This window comes from Microtus pennsylvanicus, chromosome 11, assembly GCF_037038515.1.
Source record: "Microtus pennsylvanicus isolate mMicPen1 chromosome 11, mMicPen1.hap1, whole genome shotgun sequence".
Taxonomy (NCBI): Eukaryota; Metazoa; Chordata; class Mammalia; order Rodentia; family Cricetidae; genus Microtus; species Microtus pennsylvanicus.
Window position 1 is genome coordinate 61,332,699 of NC_134589.1, and position 16,769 is coordinate 61,349,467.

The 16,769-nt window shown below is 50.6% G+C and overlaps 1 protein-coding gene across 2 annotated transcripts in view; it reads left to right on the forward strand.

The window, feature by feature from the left end:
- Positions 1-16,769, forward strand: part of Pemt (phosphatidylethanolamine N-methyltransferase) — a 77,157-nt gene that overhangs the window by 7,485 nt on the left and 52,903 nt on the right. The window contains exon 2 of one of the 2 annotated variants that reach the window (XM_075992347.1): positions 5,006-5,113. The exons of the other annotated variant lie outside the window; for it this stretch is intronic. Within the exon in view, the coding sequence (XP_075848462.1) occupies positions 5,006-5,113 (108 nt within the window). The remainder of the gene's footprint in view (positions 1-5,005; positions 5,114-16,769) is intronic. 2 annotated transcript variants of the gene reach the window in all.

The following is a 16,769-nucleotide window of genomic DNA, read 5'->3' on the forward strand; positions in this document are numbered from 1 at the left end:
CAGCTCCCATTGCCTTCTGGTTCTGGTAGGTTGAGTCTCTTTAGCCTCCAGTAGGCCTGTGCCCATGAGGGAAGGTCTCTTCTTAAGAGTCAGGCTTCCCTGTTTGGAGCAGGTTGAAACTGGGCGGGACCCCTCTCCTTTCCTAAAGTGGCCCAGATGGCACCTCTGGCACTGGCTGGAGGCAGAGCCTAGGCAGGACAGCCAGGGTTCCTCTGTTCATGTCTGAGGGGTTTGGGGTGAATTTTGGCTGATCCAGCTTTAAGGGGGCTTCGGGAGGTGGGCCTCGTGTCTCGGGTGTGGAGAGCTGGGAGCATGTTCTCCTGCTCTGGTCTCTGTTCAGCACCTGTCATTGCTCCCTAGGCTGCAGCTGCTTCTCCAGGCAACACTAACCCTCAAGGTGACCTGGCTTCCAGGTGAACTCCCTACCTGCTGAGCCAGGCTGACCAGGGCACTGGGACCTGGCTGTGTGGCCATATTCTGGTTTGGATAGCTTTAACTGAATGACAGCTAGATGCCAGTCTTTGTTGGGTTCAGCCATGTTTACTAGTCTTTGAGTGCCTCAGTTTCCCTCCTTTGTCTAAGCTCCCACAAAGGTGGAAGCAGCATGTTCTTTCCTACTCACTTCACCCATCTTATGGTGGAGTTCCAGGATCCAGAAACTGTCTTTTTTCCTTGTCCCCTGAGGTGGGTGGCTTTCTCCTGGTGGCTGAAGTCCAAATCTTGGGGGTTTTCCTGCCTAGGATCCAGAAGGACTGGAGTGGTCAAGGCTGGTGCTGGCCCTTACAGCCTGGGCTCTGCAGGTTTCTCTAGGCCTTTGTTATCTCAACTTCAGTGGCTCTAAAGATATGTCTTTTTTCAGGACTTGGTTCCCGGACCTTGGTGATGGGCTCTAGGAATGCTATCAGGCCTGTCATTTTTTTGGTCGTTGACACCCTGAACTAGGACAGGCTCCCTTCATGGTGCTCAGCACTGGAAGAATGACACTGAGTTGAATTCTTAACATTTTCTAAAGATTGTAAGAACATTTTTTTGCCCCAAAGCCCATGGGGAAAGCGGGGGTTTCCCACTGCAAGGGCAAAATGCTGCCTCTTCCAGGTGCCTCTCGTCCACCTTGCTCCCATAATATGGTTAAGCTCACAGTTAAAAATTACATTGTTATTTATTTGTTTTGTATATGTGTGGGCATGCATCCACATGCCACAGCACCATGTAGCGTCTTATAGGACCTGTAGGCCTAGGAGGTTCTTCTGTGGGAGCTGTACAGAGGCCAGAACAGTGGAGCAGACAAGTACGGGAGTAAAAGTCTGCAAGGGAAGGTGGGGGCTGAGACTCAGGCGGGGTCCAGAGCCTCAGGCTTGCTAGCCCTCCCACCTTTGTCCTCCATGCCCTCCTCTACCTCAAACCTGCAGACCTAGAACAAACAAGCCCCACCTGGGGACTTCAAGCTGCCTTGGGAAGTCTCTCCTCTCCCTCCAGCTTGGCATTTCACCTCTGCCAACTCTCGAAAAGCATTGATTCATCCTTCAGCCCTGCAGAAATGCATATTTATGAAGCATAGTATATGGGTAGCTGGTGATTTCAAGTCTTGCAATCTTACAAGAAGCCATGCCTCTGTGTCCGGAGGGGCCTGTTAGTCATGTTGTCTGTCCAGCTGTCTGGTTGCTTGCAAAACTCCCTCCAGGGGCTGCTTTGGCAATTTCTTGTCTCTTTCCAAAGTCAGACTAGAGGAGGCCAGAGGGTGGCTCAGCCATGGAGCCCCTTGGAGATGACCATTAGCCTTCAAATTTTATTGATGATGAAACAAGGGCTTCTGTTCACTTAGCAAATATTTACTTTCTGCCAGCCTTGGCAATCAGAAATGAAGACACAAAGATCAATAAAAACGTGGTCCTTAGCTTGAGGAGAGTTGCAAGACAGGGATAATAATTAGATAATCTCAAAGACTGCTCCCCAGAAAGACAATAGAGTGTCTTGGTAAGGAATAGGGGACTGCTCCATCTGGGGCTTGAGGGGTGTGCAGGAGTTGTTCACAGTGTGTGGATGGATGATGATATTCCTGGCATGCACAGAACCTTTGTGAAAGGATGGGTCGTAGGTGAGGAGCTGGCCGGCTGTGACGGTCCACTTTGTGGGGTGGTATAGGGCCCACCTGCTGGTGTGCCATGATGAGCGAGCCAAGTGTAGGTGAGGAGGTGTGAGTGAGGGTGGCCAGCAGATGTGAGGTGCCATGTAGGAGGGCTCAGAAGGCCCTTTGCTATGCCCTGCAGGAGCCATGAGCACAGGGGTGGTGAGGGTAAGGGATGGATTGAGTTATTAGGTAAGGGAAGACTGAACAGATAAGACAATGAAACAGGGGTGTGGTGGGATGTGGGGCTATGGGTGCCTAAGCAATACAAGTTTTTGATTGGGGCTTGAAATGCAGAATAGGAAGGAGGGGTTGTGAGATATAAGGACTTCCTGCTGGGTAAGGATATGTGGTCCAGCTGAGGGACTTAACGTCAGCATTCTCTGGAAGTGGTCAGGCAAAGTCAGGACCCTGTGCCTAGGCCAGCTGCCCTTCTTCTCTCTATTTTCTGCAGTGCCCCCCACCCCTACGAGTGGTTTGGCCCTTGTGGTCATGGATGCCTAATACATGTCTCTCTTAGTGGGCTCAGATTCTAGAAACTTTAGGGCTGCACAGCTCCAATCCTCTCCTTTTCCTGTAAGGCAGCATGGTCTATTTTGAGGTCTGATCCAGTGGCTTTGTCTCGCATGAGTGACGTGTACCCTGGGAGCACCTGACCTTACTCTCCACAGCCCAAGGTTGTGCTGAGAGGCCCTGATCTCGTCTAGGGCTTCCTTGGACTTTGTCCAAGGGCTCTGCAAGGCAAGCTTGCCCTCTATGTTGCCTGTGTGCTCTTGATCCATCAGCAGCCTGGGATGAGGTTGTGCCTTCAGGCTCATTCCCTGTGGGTTCCTGAGCAGGTTCTGAGTCATTCATTTATCGACACCCGAGTGTACTCACTGAGGTGTTTCACACGCACGCTCCTACACCAGTGCACTTGCGCCTGTAGCCTGTGTCTGTTGTCTCCACAGCAGGATGGTGAGTAGAGCCAGGGAGAGTTCACAGCACTTATGTAGTCTGTTTTAGTCCCACCGCGCCTCTCCCTCACTTGCTTTGTTTTTGTTTATTGAGTCGGGCTCTCAACTTGTAAACTCGGTTGACCCGGAACTCACTATTTAGGCTAGACTGGCTCATGGAGATGAGCCTGCCTCTGCCTCCTGAGTCGTGGGATTACAGCTGTGCGCCACCAAGGCCAGCTCTGGTTCTAGTTATGAGTAGTTATTGTAAACCTCTTGATGTGCCTGGTTTACAAAGTAATTTCTGTTGGCGGTACATGTGTATTAGAGCAGCAGCAATACAGTGTCTGTAGTTTGTGGTGCCAGCTGCAGGTTCGGCATCTGTAGAGGCCTTGGTGTATCCCTCATGGATATGGGTGGCTACACATTGGGCTTGAGCAGTTAGCATCTGTTTTGCCCACCTTTGGCTCCGTATCCTGGTGAGAACTGTGGCCTGATTGGGCAGAGAGCTCTCAGTGGAAGACTTTACTGCCTAGTGACTTCCCAGTAGCCCTTGAGTCACACTGGGCAATGTGGTCTGCATGGCAGACTGAGTCTTCCCAATAGGCCGTTACTGGGTGAAGCAAGAGCCTGGGTAGAGGTTGCTTTCTCTCCAGGGATGGGCAACTCTGGCCGGGGATGGCAGACTAGTGAATGTAACACATTATTTCCTCTCCTTTCCCCAGTGTGGAGGATGGAAACACTTTTTGAAAGAAGTCATTCTATCCTGACACGAAACAGCTAAGCATGCGTGAGAGTGGAGTCTGAAGAAAGCCATAGGCCTGGGGGATGAAGCCTTGCTTGTAGTTTAGTGTCTTTTATTTCAGCTGCCTGTGGGGAGACAACACAACATGCTGGTATCATCGACATTTTGGGCCTTTGAGCTTCTTCCTAAAACAGAAATTAAGGACATTTAGAAAAAGAACCCAAGGACCCAGCAATACCACCCAGTGCCAGAGCTTCCTGACTGAAGGAAGTGGCTGGCTGCTCCTCTCCTCTCCTGTAGGCAGAGGCTCCCACTCGGAGGGTTTGTTTCCATAGGACATATGGAGACGTCCTCTGGTTGCCTCAGTGGGGAGGAGCTGCCATCCTCCAGTGTATGGGAGCCAGCATGGGAGGCTGCCAGGCATTCTCAAATGCATAACATAGCTCAGGACTGACACCGGCCCCAGGTGTCAAGCCCTCAGAGCTTTCGTGAACAGATACAGCTGTTTACTGTTGTGGTTGGTGCTTCACACATGGCCCGTACCTTATTTCTCTAAGTTGGGCACGTAGGTGGTTTTGTTCTGGTGGTTCTATTGCAGATGGAATCCAAGGTTGTGTACATACTAGGCCAGTGCTCTGCCACTGAGTTTATACCCATACCCCCGGGCTATCTCCTGTGACCCCTGGACGTTGTCACTGTGAACTGGAGGGGGTGCTGCTGTGTACTCTCTTCATGCCGTGTGTGGAGTCACCTCCATCCCCAGCCATACTGCTCCTCCTGAGGCTCTGGGAGAGGTGGTCATGGCCTTTGGCCATTAACTTTTACTGCTGCCTTCTGAGGCTGAGTTCCTCTTCCCATGTGTTTTGGTCACCTGGGTTCTCCTTGGGTCTCCAGAGAATCCTCATCTGAGATTTCCATCACGTCCAGGGTTAGTGTCACTTCCTTCTGAAGAGCCTGGCTTGGGAGCCATGGCCATCTGTGTACGGTGCTCACGAACACCTCCGCAGTCGTTAGTCTAGCACCTTCTGACAGTTGACACGGCTGACTGGTTTCAGCCTTTTATCTTCCCTCTTATGAGATTCAAGTGCAGTGACTCTGTCTGGACTTGGATGTCCCAAAGCTTCCTCTATTTTCCCAGAGGTCTTTGCATCCTGGGTCTTGCTAGACAGTCTCCTGCTGATGGCAATTCTGTCCTTGCAGGCAGATCTCTTCGTTATGACCTGGCTGCTGGGGTACGTGGACCCCACAGAGCCCAGCTTTGTGGCAGCTGTGCTCACCATTGTGTTCAACCCGCTCTTCTGGAATGTGGTGAGTACCATGGCACTGGCGCTGGCTACCTGGTGAGCCTGGTGTGGTGGGGTTGCTGCTTTCAGCAATCAGGCACGTGGACAGAGGGGTAGACGGTGCCTCTGTTCTCTGCCTTCCTATGCCTGTCACTGTCCTCTTCCCTTTTCCCTCCCGAGGTGGCACTCAGTGAATGTACGCTGAGGGGAGTCTCTTGCCTTTGTGGAAGCCCTGGGTCAATGTCAGGGTGATCTGGGGTGTCCCATCTGCATGATGGAGGGCTTCCACCTGCACCCAGCCTTCTCACTGGATGGCCTGGGCTGTCCAGGTTCTTTCCCGTTCTCTTTCCTGGGTTGCTCTATGGTAGCACTGTTTTTCTTACAGGAAATTTTGAAAATGACCCCCACACTGGGAGGGTTTGCCTGATGAAAGAGAGGGACTAAAACCTGAAGACAGTGATATCCAGTTCATTATGGCCGAAGGAGATAATGGAGACCCAAGTGCTCGCTGAGGCAGAGCCTGGGATGCCCTGTGATTGCCCTTGAGCTAGTCTGTAGAGGGCTGTGCTTGCTGCCAGCAGCGCACTGTTCCCAGACCATTGTCAGTTCAGCTGTGCTGGGGTGGAACACCGTATTCTTTTCTTCTGGTTTATGGCTTGGATCTTTTTTTCTACCTGGGGTGAGGATAGCAGAGTGGTTGGGGGCAGGGATGCTTGGCTCAGAGCCACCACCTTCTGAATGTTTTGTCCCTGCACTCCTGAACACACTGGACCTGCCTTAGGAGGGGGCTGCTGGGAAGGGTTCATGTTAGCCAAAACCACTGTGTAGGTGTGACCTCCCCTTGCTCCTGAGAAACCATGGCCGTGGAGTGTACCGCTAGAGTGTGCCAATGCTGGCCCTGGTTCCCGATAGCCTTCTGGCAAGACCACACACATGGTGTCTTGTGCCCTGAGCTTGCCATGTTCACTCCTCACTCACCCTGGGCACTCTCTATGCTGTGGAGCCAGCACACCAGGCTGCAGGACCCTGTAGGGGACAAATACTGATTTGAGCCATGAGAGAATGTTTCCGTTGTTTGAAAGGAGTCAGAGGACACCAGTACAGGGCATTAAAGGGGCTCCTGGCCTGGCCAGGAGATTCCGCTGTCCTCACCCACTCTCCATTAGATGTGGTGCGCACAGGACTCTCCTGCAGGAGGCTGCTGAGCTCCATAGCTGGACGGAGCCTGTGTTCTCGCTGCTGGTAGGCCTAGGCTGATTAGCAATTGCCTGAGTGTGGACTGGGCTCCCAGCACAGGGAGAACAGCTGGCCAAATGCATAATGGGTGTTGGGGAATCCTTTTAGTGATGTCCAAGTTCCCTTTGTTCATTTTCCAGGGACCCTTGAAGCAGTGTGTCTTTGCACACTTAGTTTTGAAGCTGAGTTTGGATCATAGGAACAGCCCAAACAGCCCAGATTTGGAGACAAGTGACTGCCCTGTATCTGTGCCTTTGTTATAAATGTTTCCTTTTTTTTTTTTGGTCATAAGTTTTCTGTTTGCCTCATTTTGAAAAGAATTATTCCTTGGAAGTATGTATAGTCATTAGTGGAAGAATGAGTGAGCTCTTTAGAGTCAGTTCAGAATGAGAAAAATGACAGTGTTGCGGTTGGCTCAGCTGAAGCACCTGGAGGCCGGAGGACAGGAGGCTGGAAGCCTAGCTCTGAACTTGGTGGGGACAGGAAGCTGCTGTGAGTGCGCGGATGCTGGAAGAGTAGTGCAGTATCTTACTGCATGCAGCACTGGGCGTGGCTCGCTGTGCCCAGGCTATGTGCCTGGCATTTCTGCAAGGTGGCGCTGCCAGGTACTGCCATTCTTACCCTGGGAAATGTGTTGGAGGAAGGTTTTAGTCCCTTTCTGTTGCTCTAATGCAGTGGTTCTCAACCTGTGGGTTGTGACCCCGTTAGGGGTTGAACAGAGGTTGCATATCAGATGTCTTGCATGTCGATTCATAACAGTGGCAAACTTACAGTTACAGTGTAGCAGTGACAATAATGGTACGGCTGGGGGTCACCACGACATGAACTGTATTAAAGGGTCGCAGCATTAGGAAGGCGGAGAGCCACTGCTTTAGCAGAATAACTGGTGCTGAGAACTGTAGAGAAGGAAGAAAGATGTTGAATTCATCATCTCTGGAAGAGCCCAGCAGTGTGGTGCCAGCATCCTGGCAAGGGCCCCTAGATACATCAGAGTATAACAAGGAAGCAGAAAGGAAAATGGCCATGTGCACAGGAGGCCAAGTGTGTGTGAGTAGCTTCCCTTTATAAGAGAAAGAGCAGTCCTCCGAGACCAGCACCACTCCCGTGCCCGGGGGGTCTGCCATGGTCAACCACCTCACGCCTGCCCTTCTTAAGGATTCCAACACCATCATGCTGGAAACCAAGCCTTTGGCACATCGACTTTAGTGGACACATTGGAGTCATGTTCAAACCATATCAAAGAGATTTATTCTTCAGATACTTATTGAGGGTACCAGTAAGAGTGTATGGGTCTGGCCCTGGTGCAGTGGCCTCCTAGGAAGAGCAGTAAGGGAGTGAAGATATAAATTGACCCCTCAGGGATAAAGCAGGTAAGAGGGAGAGACAGAAAGGGCAGTCAGAGAAGGTCTGTCTGAAGGGCTGGCTGCAACAACACTTACATAAGAGGGCCCTGGGTTTCTGGGGGAAAAGTTGCAAGACCTGAGTTGGTTTTATAGTGAGGGCAGTGGGGAGGCAGCCAGGCTGCGTAGAGGCCCAGATGGTGGCTTGCAGCAGAATTGGGGCCATGGAAGTGGGAGAAGAGGCAAGGAAAAGCCTGGCAGAATTGCAGAAGCAGCAATGTGCCAGTTCTGTGGACCTTGTGTGGCCAGCTGGCTGAGCTGGGCAGCTGAGGAAGGTAAGGTGTGAAGGATGAACGTGGCTTGTCTCAGGGACAGTGATGTCCGTGGAGCTTCAGGAGAGGCCATATTGGTCTCTTGCCTGTTGCTCTGATAAAATAGCACAAGTGAAAGCGACTTTTAGAAGACAGAGTGTATTTGACATTTGGTTCTAGAGAGCTGAGCCCATCGTGATGGGAGGCTTGGCAACAAGGGGCAAGCATAGTAGCTGGAGCGGGAAGCTGAGAGCTCGCATCATGAAACAGAGGGAACCAAATGAAAGTGCCAGGAGATTAAATTCTCAAAGCCCAGCCCGAATGACACTTTCTCTAGCATGGCTGGTTCGCCTAGGCTTCCCAAGCAGCACTACCATGCGGGGACCAAGTGTTGAAGCCACCAGAGGCTGAGTGTGGGTCTGTGCCTACGGTTGTAGAGTGGCTATCCTGGGCTGAGCCTGGGGACGCAGGTTGGCTTTTGGGTTTGTCATCTAACCCCTAGGCTTTAGCTGGAGGAAGTACGTTGGCAGCCTTGGGCTGGGTGGAGCCACTTCGGGTTGCAGCATTTGCACAGGTGAAGCCATCCTTCCTGGTCCACACCCATCTCAACCCTCTGTCCCCCTCTCTCACTTGGGCCTCTGCTTACTTTTTCCTCGCTTCTTCACAGCTGATTTGTTTCCTCTCACCTTGGGGACCTTTGTTCTTGAGGCCTCTAGGAGTTCTCTTGTGTTTAGCCCGGATGAGGCCTTCTCAGCCCCTTCCTGCTGGGTCTCTGGGGACTTTCTTACCAGAGTCTTCCTTTCCTGGGGGCCAGCTTTTCTGATTCCTCGCTGCCTTTCTGGTGTTCTGCCCCTGCATGTGTTTCTTCAACCCCTCATATTTTTGAAGCTGGCAGATATGCACGGAGGTCCCTCTGTACAGAGAGGAGGCTGTCTGGGCACAGCAAGAAGTGTCAAGCTCATGAAAACTGTGGCGGGGCAGGAAGGAAGGGGCCAGGATGCTCTCAAAGGACCATGTGTCACCCTCACTGTGAGGTATGGCTCTCTGTGACCCAGACTCTGCTCAAAGGTCTAAAAGCCCACCTGCAGCCCATCTGGGTGCCTTCAGGACCCAAGGGGGGTGGGTCAAGGTTTTCTCAATGTACTCTTCTCTCCCTGTCCCTGTAGGGGAGGTGTCAGAGGGAGGCCTGACCACCATCTCCTGCCTGGACACCAGGGTCTGTCTTCTCCGACTACAGCTGTTGGTAGGAGTCGTCGGGTAATGTCAGACCTGGGTCTGTTGCAGGCACTGTGCTGCTCTAGCTTCTAAGCTGGTGGGTGTCACAGGCTCAGGATTACTGACAGGGAGGGCAGAAGTACAGTTCTCAGCCTGGCCAGGGACTTCTGTATCAAGAGTCTCTTTTTTTCACCCGCATCCTTGGTTACCCTGGGCCCTTACTGGATGTATAGTCCCTGCTTTTCCATGGTTTCTAGAAGACTTTTGTCCCTGTGGCCTATGGTGACGTTTGTCAGCTCACCTCCCTGATCCTTCCCCCTCTCGACCTGCCTTTTCTGACTCTAGATTGCAGGCATTTGGGGTCAGCTACAGAGTCCACTGTAGCGTGATCAGCAGCCCTAGCCCCTGCCCAGCTGAGGTCAGGAACACAGTGGACAGTGGCCACAGTAGTCTTAACGCCCCCTCTGTATCTCGTGCGTCTCTTAGTGTGACTGCCAGCATCTGCTTCTGACTGTATCCCAGAGTGCTCCAAAGTGCTCGCTTTTCCACGTTGTCTGCAACCTGCCCCATGGTGTTCTGGGTAGCAGCTGCTGTGGTCTGCATCTGAGGGGTCCAGCCCCTGTCTCCTTCAGTGCCTGAGGAGTGCTGATGTTTTCATGAACACTTGCCTCCTGTGATGATGGCATCCAGTGAACACATTCTGTATCCATCCTATGTGCACACTCATTCCCTCTGGCAAACCTGGGAGTAAAGCACTCACTTTGACAGGTCTATGACAGGTCCCGGGGGGATGGGGTAGATGGCTCCATGCAAGCTCCAGTGGCCACGATTTCTTGGTCAGAGCCCTGGAAAGCCAGAGCCTAGACCTCAGAAATGGCCTTGAGCTTGGGCTGTTTACTTGAGGAAATGTCATACAAGCTTTGGTATCCTTGGCCAGATGGAACGGATTGTCAACAACAGGCAGCAGCCAGTGGAGACAGCCTGTTTGGACACTAGGGCCGACTGTGATCATAGAGTCTGGTCCTGAAATAGCTCATCTCAGGGCCCTGGATCTGGAGTGAGGGGGGATGGGCTGCTGTTAAGACCCTTTTCAGGGGGCTAGAGAGAGCTCAATAGTTAAGAGCACTGGCTGTTCTTCCAGAGGATGTGGGTTCAATTCCCAGCACCCACATGGCAACTTACAACTCAGTTCCAGGGGATTCAACACCGTCACACAAACAAATGTACACATTAAAAAATGAAATAAAAGATGAAACAAAATCTCATAACTGGATATAGTGGCACATGCCTTAATTCCCAGCACTTGGGAGGCATAGGCAGGTTGATCTCTGTGAGTTCAAGAAGAACAGCCTGGTCTATACAGTGAGTTGTAGGACAATCTAAGGAGACCCTGTCTCTAATAATGGTAATAGTAATAATAGTAATAGTAATAATAATAATAATACAAAGACCATGGTCAGGACAAGTGGTGTGGCGGGGCAAAGCTCTCACAGGTCCTTTCCATGTAGTCTTGTTGCTGTAGATCCAGCCACTTCCTGAGGTCAGGGAGCAGTTGTCCTTCCCCAAAGGGGGAGGGGCATACCCTGACCCTTCTGACCCTTGCTTAGACCAGCTACCCACAGGCCACCACGCTCCACAACCACTGCAGAGTAAGTCCAGCTGCAGGCAGATACCATCTGAAGGTGGCTATCTGCAGTCCAGAGGCCTCCTGCGGCCCGAGACAATGGTCGCTGTGTCTGGGGAGCTAGTTTGAGAAAGGTCTTTCCCATTTTCAGGACTTGGGAAGAACTCTCTGTGCTGTACACAGCAGGATATTTGCATCCTGGGCCTGGGCCTGATGGCACAGGTGCCTTGGAAGAAGTTTAGGGCTGCTGGACAGTAGGTGGCACTGTGGGCTAGAGACCTGCTTCCCTGATCCCCAAGGAAGAAGAGGAGAGAATGGCAGAAGGGAAGGTGGGAGACAGGTGACAGTAAGGAAAGTGGAAGTCAAAATGGGGGAAGAAGTGACAGTGAGGGAGGGGGTGATGGTGGGGGAGGGGTGATGGTGGGGGAGGGGTGATGGTAGGGGAGGGGTGAGGGTGAGGGAGGGGGTAAGGGTGAGGGAGGGGGTGAAGGTGGGGGAGGGGGTGAAGGTGGGGGAGGGGGTGATGGTGGGGGAGGGGTGAGGGTGAGGGAGGGGGTGATGGTGAGGGAGGGGGTGAGGGTGAGGGAGGGGGTGATGGTGAGGGAGGGGGTGAATGTGGGGGAGGGGGTGATGGTGAGGGAGGGGGTGATGGTGGGGGAGGGGGTGATGGTGGGGGAGGGGGTGAGGGTGAGGGAGGGGGTGATGGTGGGGGAGGGGGTGAGGGTGGGAGAGGGGGTGATGGTGAGGGAGGGGGTGAGGGTGGGGGAGGGGGTGATGTGGGGAAGATGTGACAGTCAAATGGGAGGAGGTGAGGGGGAGGGGGAAGAGGTGATAGTTGGGCTGGAGGGAGGTGACTGTGAGGAAGTTCCTTAGAACTGGAGTGGATCACAGGGTGGTAAGGGTGTGCTTTGTTCTGGCGATGGCCAGCAAGGGCCCTGGCCCCTCTGTCCTCAGTGCCTTTCTTCTGTTTTCAGATTCCAGCCTGCTCTCTCCCGCTTTTCTTTTCTTTTTATAATTAATAAAAGGGTTATTTATTTAAAGGGAAAAACTTACAAATCACTGTCCTAGACAACAGCCTTCTGCACGACCAGGAAAGGAGTCTAGTAGCTGGAAGCAAGAGAGCTAGCACAGGGCTACTGCTGCTTTTTAAAGCAAAAGAGACTACACCCAAGTGGGCTGGTATCTTAAAGGCTATTGGCTGAAGGAGCAGAAGGAGCTCCCGCAGCACCTCCCCCTTTTGTTTAAGTAACAGAGTTCTAAACCTAATACAAAAAAATTTACACTAGGAACAGATATTAAGTATAAGATTAGAATTACAATAGCATAAACAATATTAAGCAAGGAACATATGCTAAATGTTTTAATAAATATTCTATCCTATGGAGTCTAAGTCTTGTATAGGAAATGGCTTGGCTAGATCATAAGAAGACGGTAACTAGCTGGACGGTGGTGGCTCTCGGGAGGCAGAGGCAGGCAGATCTCTGGAAGTTCGAGGCCAGCCTGGTCTACAAGAGCTAGTTCTGGGACAGGCACCAAAGCTACAGAGAAACCCTGTCTCAAAAAACCAAAAAAAAAGGACAGTAACTATGACTATCAATCTTCAATCCTATCGAGGGCCTGAGAAGGGAGATAATATTACTTGAGCAGGCAGGAAGTACAATCAAGTAGCTTCCAAAGTGAGCGATATATGACAGAGACAATTAGCTGCCCGAGCAATCACCCAAAGTCTCATTTTGCAACGTTGAAGCAACCAACTATTATGAGTTCCCTCTCCCTCTTTTCTTTCCGTGTGAGGAGCCTCTCAGGTGCCAGAGAAGCTTACCCTATGCATCCTATAGGGGGCAGCCTAGCTTTGTAGTCTGGTGCTGCCCTTGCTGACTCCATTGGTCTGGTGAGGTATATGCACTGAGGTCTCATCTAGCTGTGGAAACCTGCGTTTTACCCAGGCCTGACCTATGACGGATTGTCTTGGCATCTTACCCTGCTCTCCTGGAGTGAGCACTTGACTGGGTAGGAAAGCTTGGCTACCAGAAGAGAAGCAGGATAGCCAGATGTACTCATCACACAGCTCCCAGAACCTCAGGAGAGAGCTCAGCAAGCGCCAGGCACTCCTCAGTCTCCCCTGGTTCTGTCTCGGCTGTACTCATGATGCCTTCCTCCAGAACCAACATAGGCCCAGCCTCAGGCTGGGCTGAGGATGACTGCTTCCATTAGCAGTGACGCAGCTGCACCATTTGCCCCTCAGTGTTGGCTGTAGTGCGGGATGTCTCAGGGCATTTGAGTGTGTAGGCTCTTCTGAGCTGGGCAGGAGATGTGTGTGTAGTTGGAAGCAGCCTATTCTCCTAACTGACCCCACCCACCCATGGCAGCTGTGCTGGTGGCTCCAGCACCAGGGCTGCTTTAGGACCCAGCGCCCCAGCAAGCTGGGATGAAGTGTCCAGCACAGCGTCTCACAGAGGGTGAACTCACAGTCTCTGCCAGGATGGCATAGAGACAACAGCAACGAATAAAAGGAAGGAAGGCTGGGCAAACTTGCCGAGTGAAGGTTGTCCCGGTAGCAGTTCGTGCCATGGCTAGGCCCTGGCTTCACTTAGAGTATGCTAGCTGGGTGGGACAGAGACATCTTCCTCCACAATTACTTTGATACTGGCTATTTTGGTGTATTTGAATAGTTTTTGTTTCAAGGCTATCCTACAGCAAAGCATGGATAATATCAATACACCTGAAAGATGGAGGATAGGATGCTTGGCCGTGAGGTTTGATATAGATGAACTCAGGGACACAGGAAATGTGGTCTTAGTCCTTGACTGTTTATCTGTATCCCTGGCAGACCAGGCTGTTTTCCTGCAATGCCTCCTTCCCTTCCCTCTTTCCCTCTCCTCTTCCCCTCTCCCACTCCTTCCTCCTGTTCCTTCTCTGAAGAGTGAACCCAGGGGCTTTGTGTGTGTGCTTGTGTGTGCATGTGTGTGCAGGTGTGTGCATGTGTGTGCATGTGTAGGTGGCGGTTGAAAGTTGACATTGGATGTCATCCCAAATTGCCGGTGGTCATGTCAGAGGAGCAGCAGATGGCAGTTGACTTCAGGGTATCAGTCCACCAGGAGGTGAATCCCTGATGGATGAATCTCAGAAAGGAAAGGCTCTGAGACCACAGACTCCACAATGTCTTTTGTTTCTGCTGTGCCTTTACATGTTTGCCACTGCCATCTTTCTCTGGTATCTGGCATGGTGTGAACGGATGTGGGGAGATTCCCCACTGCCTGTAATGTGTTGTGTTTATCTCATGGAAACATCCCATTCTACTGGACATTTACCTGTTGATTATTATGATGATTTCTTTTAAGTTACATTGTTTAATTGATAACAATAATGTTACCTTAAATAGAGTTTTGATGATAAAATATGAACAAGGAAGCGTCACACAGATAGAACACATGGGTTTCTGTTGAGGAACTGTCTAGATTGTGATTCAGGTTAATGATTAAGAAAAACAGTTGAGTCCTAGTAGCCCAACTAGATTACATTCTTTTAACCTTCATATTAGGAGATGTGTTCACAGGTTTTGGAGTGCATCATAACTGAAACAAAGCTTTGAAAATAACTTAGACTACAATGTTTTTGTCAAATAACTTTGAGGTGAAAACCGAAGAAGGCAATCTAAAGTTTTAGAAAGGCACATATTTGAATGAGGAACTCGTTAAGGTCAGAGAACAAGAACAAAGCAGCCCAGTTATCATTAACTGATGAACCTTTCTTGCTAGGATTGGTTGATGAGTAAAGGTGATGATTAATTCCTTATACACATTTCTGCCCTCAATCTCCTGATACAAAAGAAAAAGAGAAAACACTATTGATGATTGGGTATGTACTCTAGTGGTTTAAACTAGAGCTGAGTGATTCTTTTTCATATATAAAAGTTTAGATTTGTAATTCCTTATAAAATTCCCTTTCAAGATAAGTAATAAAGCGATTGATCCTTTCTTTGTAACTGCAAAACGCAGCCTGCCAGTAAAAGAGTATCTTGTTTGCTTACACAATGTTAATCTATAACAAGTTCCTTGGGTATGAATGTATGCGGGTTCTTGGGATGATTTGTTTTTCACCTGTAATATGTAAAATGTTTAATCATGTGAGGGATATGGAAAACATGCTGGTTTTTACTTGTATTCATTGTAATCATTCTCTTGAAAAATAGAATGTAACCACATTGTAATTTTTATACTGCCTGAAAGATTTTGCTGGGGTGTATAAGCTGTAAGGTAAAGAATAAAGAGAATTAGAAGGAGTTAGAAGGCACATATCTCATCAAGAATGAGATAAGGAAATCACCAGGAAAATAAAGAATAGAGAATGTGGCTGGACGGCGGTAGCGCACGCCTTTAATCCCAGCACTCGGGAGGCAGAGGCAGGGGGATCTCTGTGAGTTCGAGGCCAGCCTGGTTTACAAGAGCTAGTTCCAGAACAGGCTCCAAAGCTACAGAGCAACCCTATCTCGGAAAAAAAAAGGAATAAAGAATGCAAAGGAAGAATAAAGAAAAGTTCTGAAGGAAACCATCAAGAGAGTTATGAGTGTCTTTTCCCTTCCTCCTCTCCCACAGTCTGTGCGGCTCTGTGGATTCCCTTTGAGCCCTGTGCTGCTGGAGGCTGGTCCCCAGACAGCGGTACTCACTGATGGTGAGGTACTAGGATGTGATGGTGAGAGAAGTGGAGGGAATAGCGAGGGGGTGTTCTCTGCAGACCCATCTACTGCTTGCTTGTTTGTTTTCAAGACAGGTTTCTCTTGTGTGTAGCCCTGGCTGTTCTGGAACTCACTCTGTAAACTGGGCTGGACTCAAACCCAGAGATCCTCCTGCCTCTGTCTTCAGAGTGCTGGGATTAAAGGCGTGTGCCAACATATTGTTTTATGAAGGAAGACATTTAATTGGGGCTGGCTTATGGTTCAGAGGTTTAGTCCATTATTCTCATGGCGGCAAACATGGCAGCATGCAGACAGACATGGTGCTGGGAAGGAGCTGAGAGTTCTGCATTTTGGTCTGCAGGAAGCAGAAGGAAGACTGAGACACACTGGCCAGACTTGAGCTTCTGAGAACTCAAAGCCCATTCTCACTCCCCCATCTCCCCACTCCCATCCCCCTAACTCCTCCATCCCTCCACCCCGCCCACCTGACTTACTCCGACAAAGCCACACCTATTTCAACAGGAGCACACCTCCTACTGGCCACATCTCCTAATAATGCCACACCCTATGGGCCAGGCATTCAAATACCTGAGCCTTTGAGGACCATGACTATTCAAACCACCAGAAGCCCTAATTAGGGTAGGGCCAAGGGGTCTCAGCCTGGAAGGGGGTGGGGTAAAGCAGCTACATAGATGGGTATCCTAGTTAGGTTTCTAGTGCTGTGATAAACACTGACCAAAAGTAACTTGGGGAGGAAAAGGATTATTTTGCTTACAGGTGCTGTGGAAGTAGCTCCTACAGCGTACAGGTCACGGTCAGTCATTGAGGGAAGCCATAGCAGGAGCTTTAGGCAGGACTGAAGCAGAGACCATGGAGGAATGCTACCCACTGACTTGCCCCCTAAGCTTTGTTTAGCTGCCTTTCTTATACAATCCAGGACCACCAGCCTAAGCATAGCCCACAGTGGGCTGGGCCCTCCTACATCAATCATTAATCAAGAAAATGCCCCACAGACATTCCCACAGGCCAGCCTGATGGAGGCATTTCCTCAGTTGAGGTTCCTTTTTTTTTTTATTTTTTGAGACAGGGTTTCTCTGTAGCTTTTCGGTTCCTGTCCTGGAACTAGCTCTTGCAGACCAGGCCGGCCTCGAACTCACAGAAATCCGCCTGTGTCTGCCTCCCGAGTGCTGGGATTAAAGGCGTGCGCCACCACCGCCAGCCGACTGAGGTTTCCTTTTTTTTAGTGGCTTATTTGTGTTGACAAAACCTAACCAGTACAA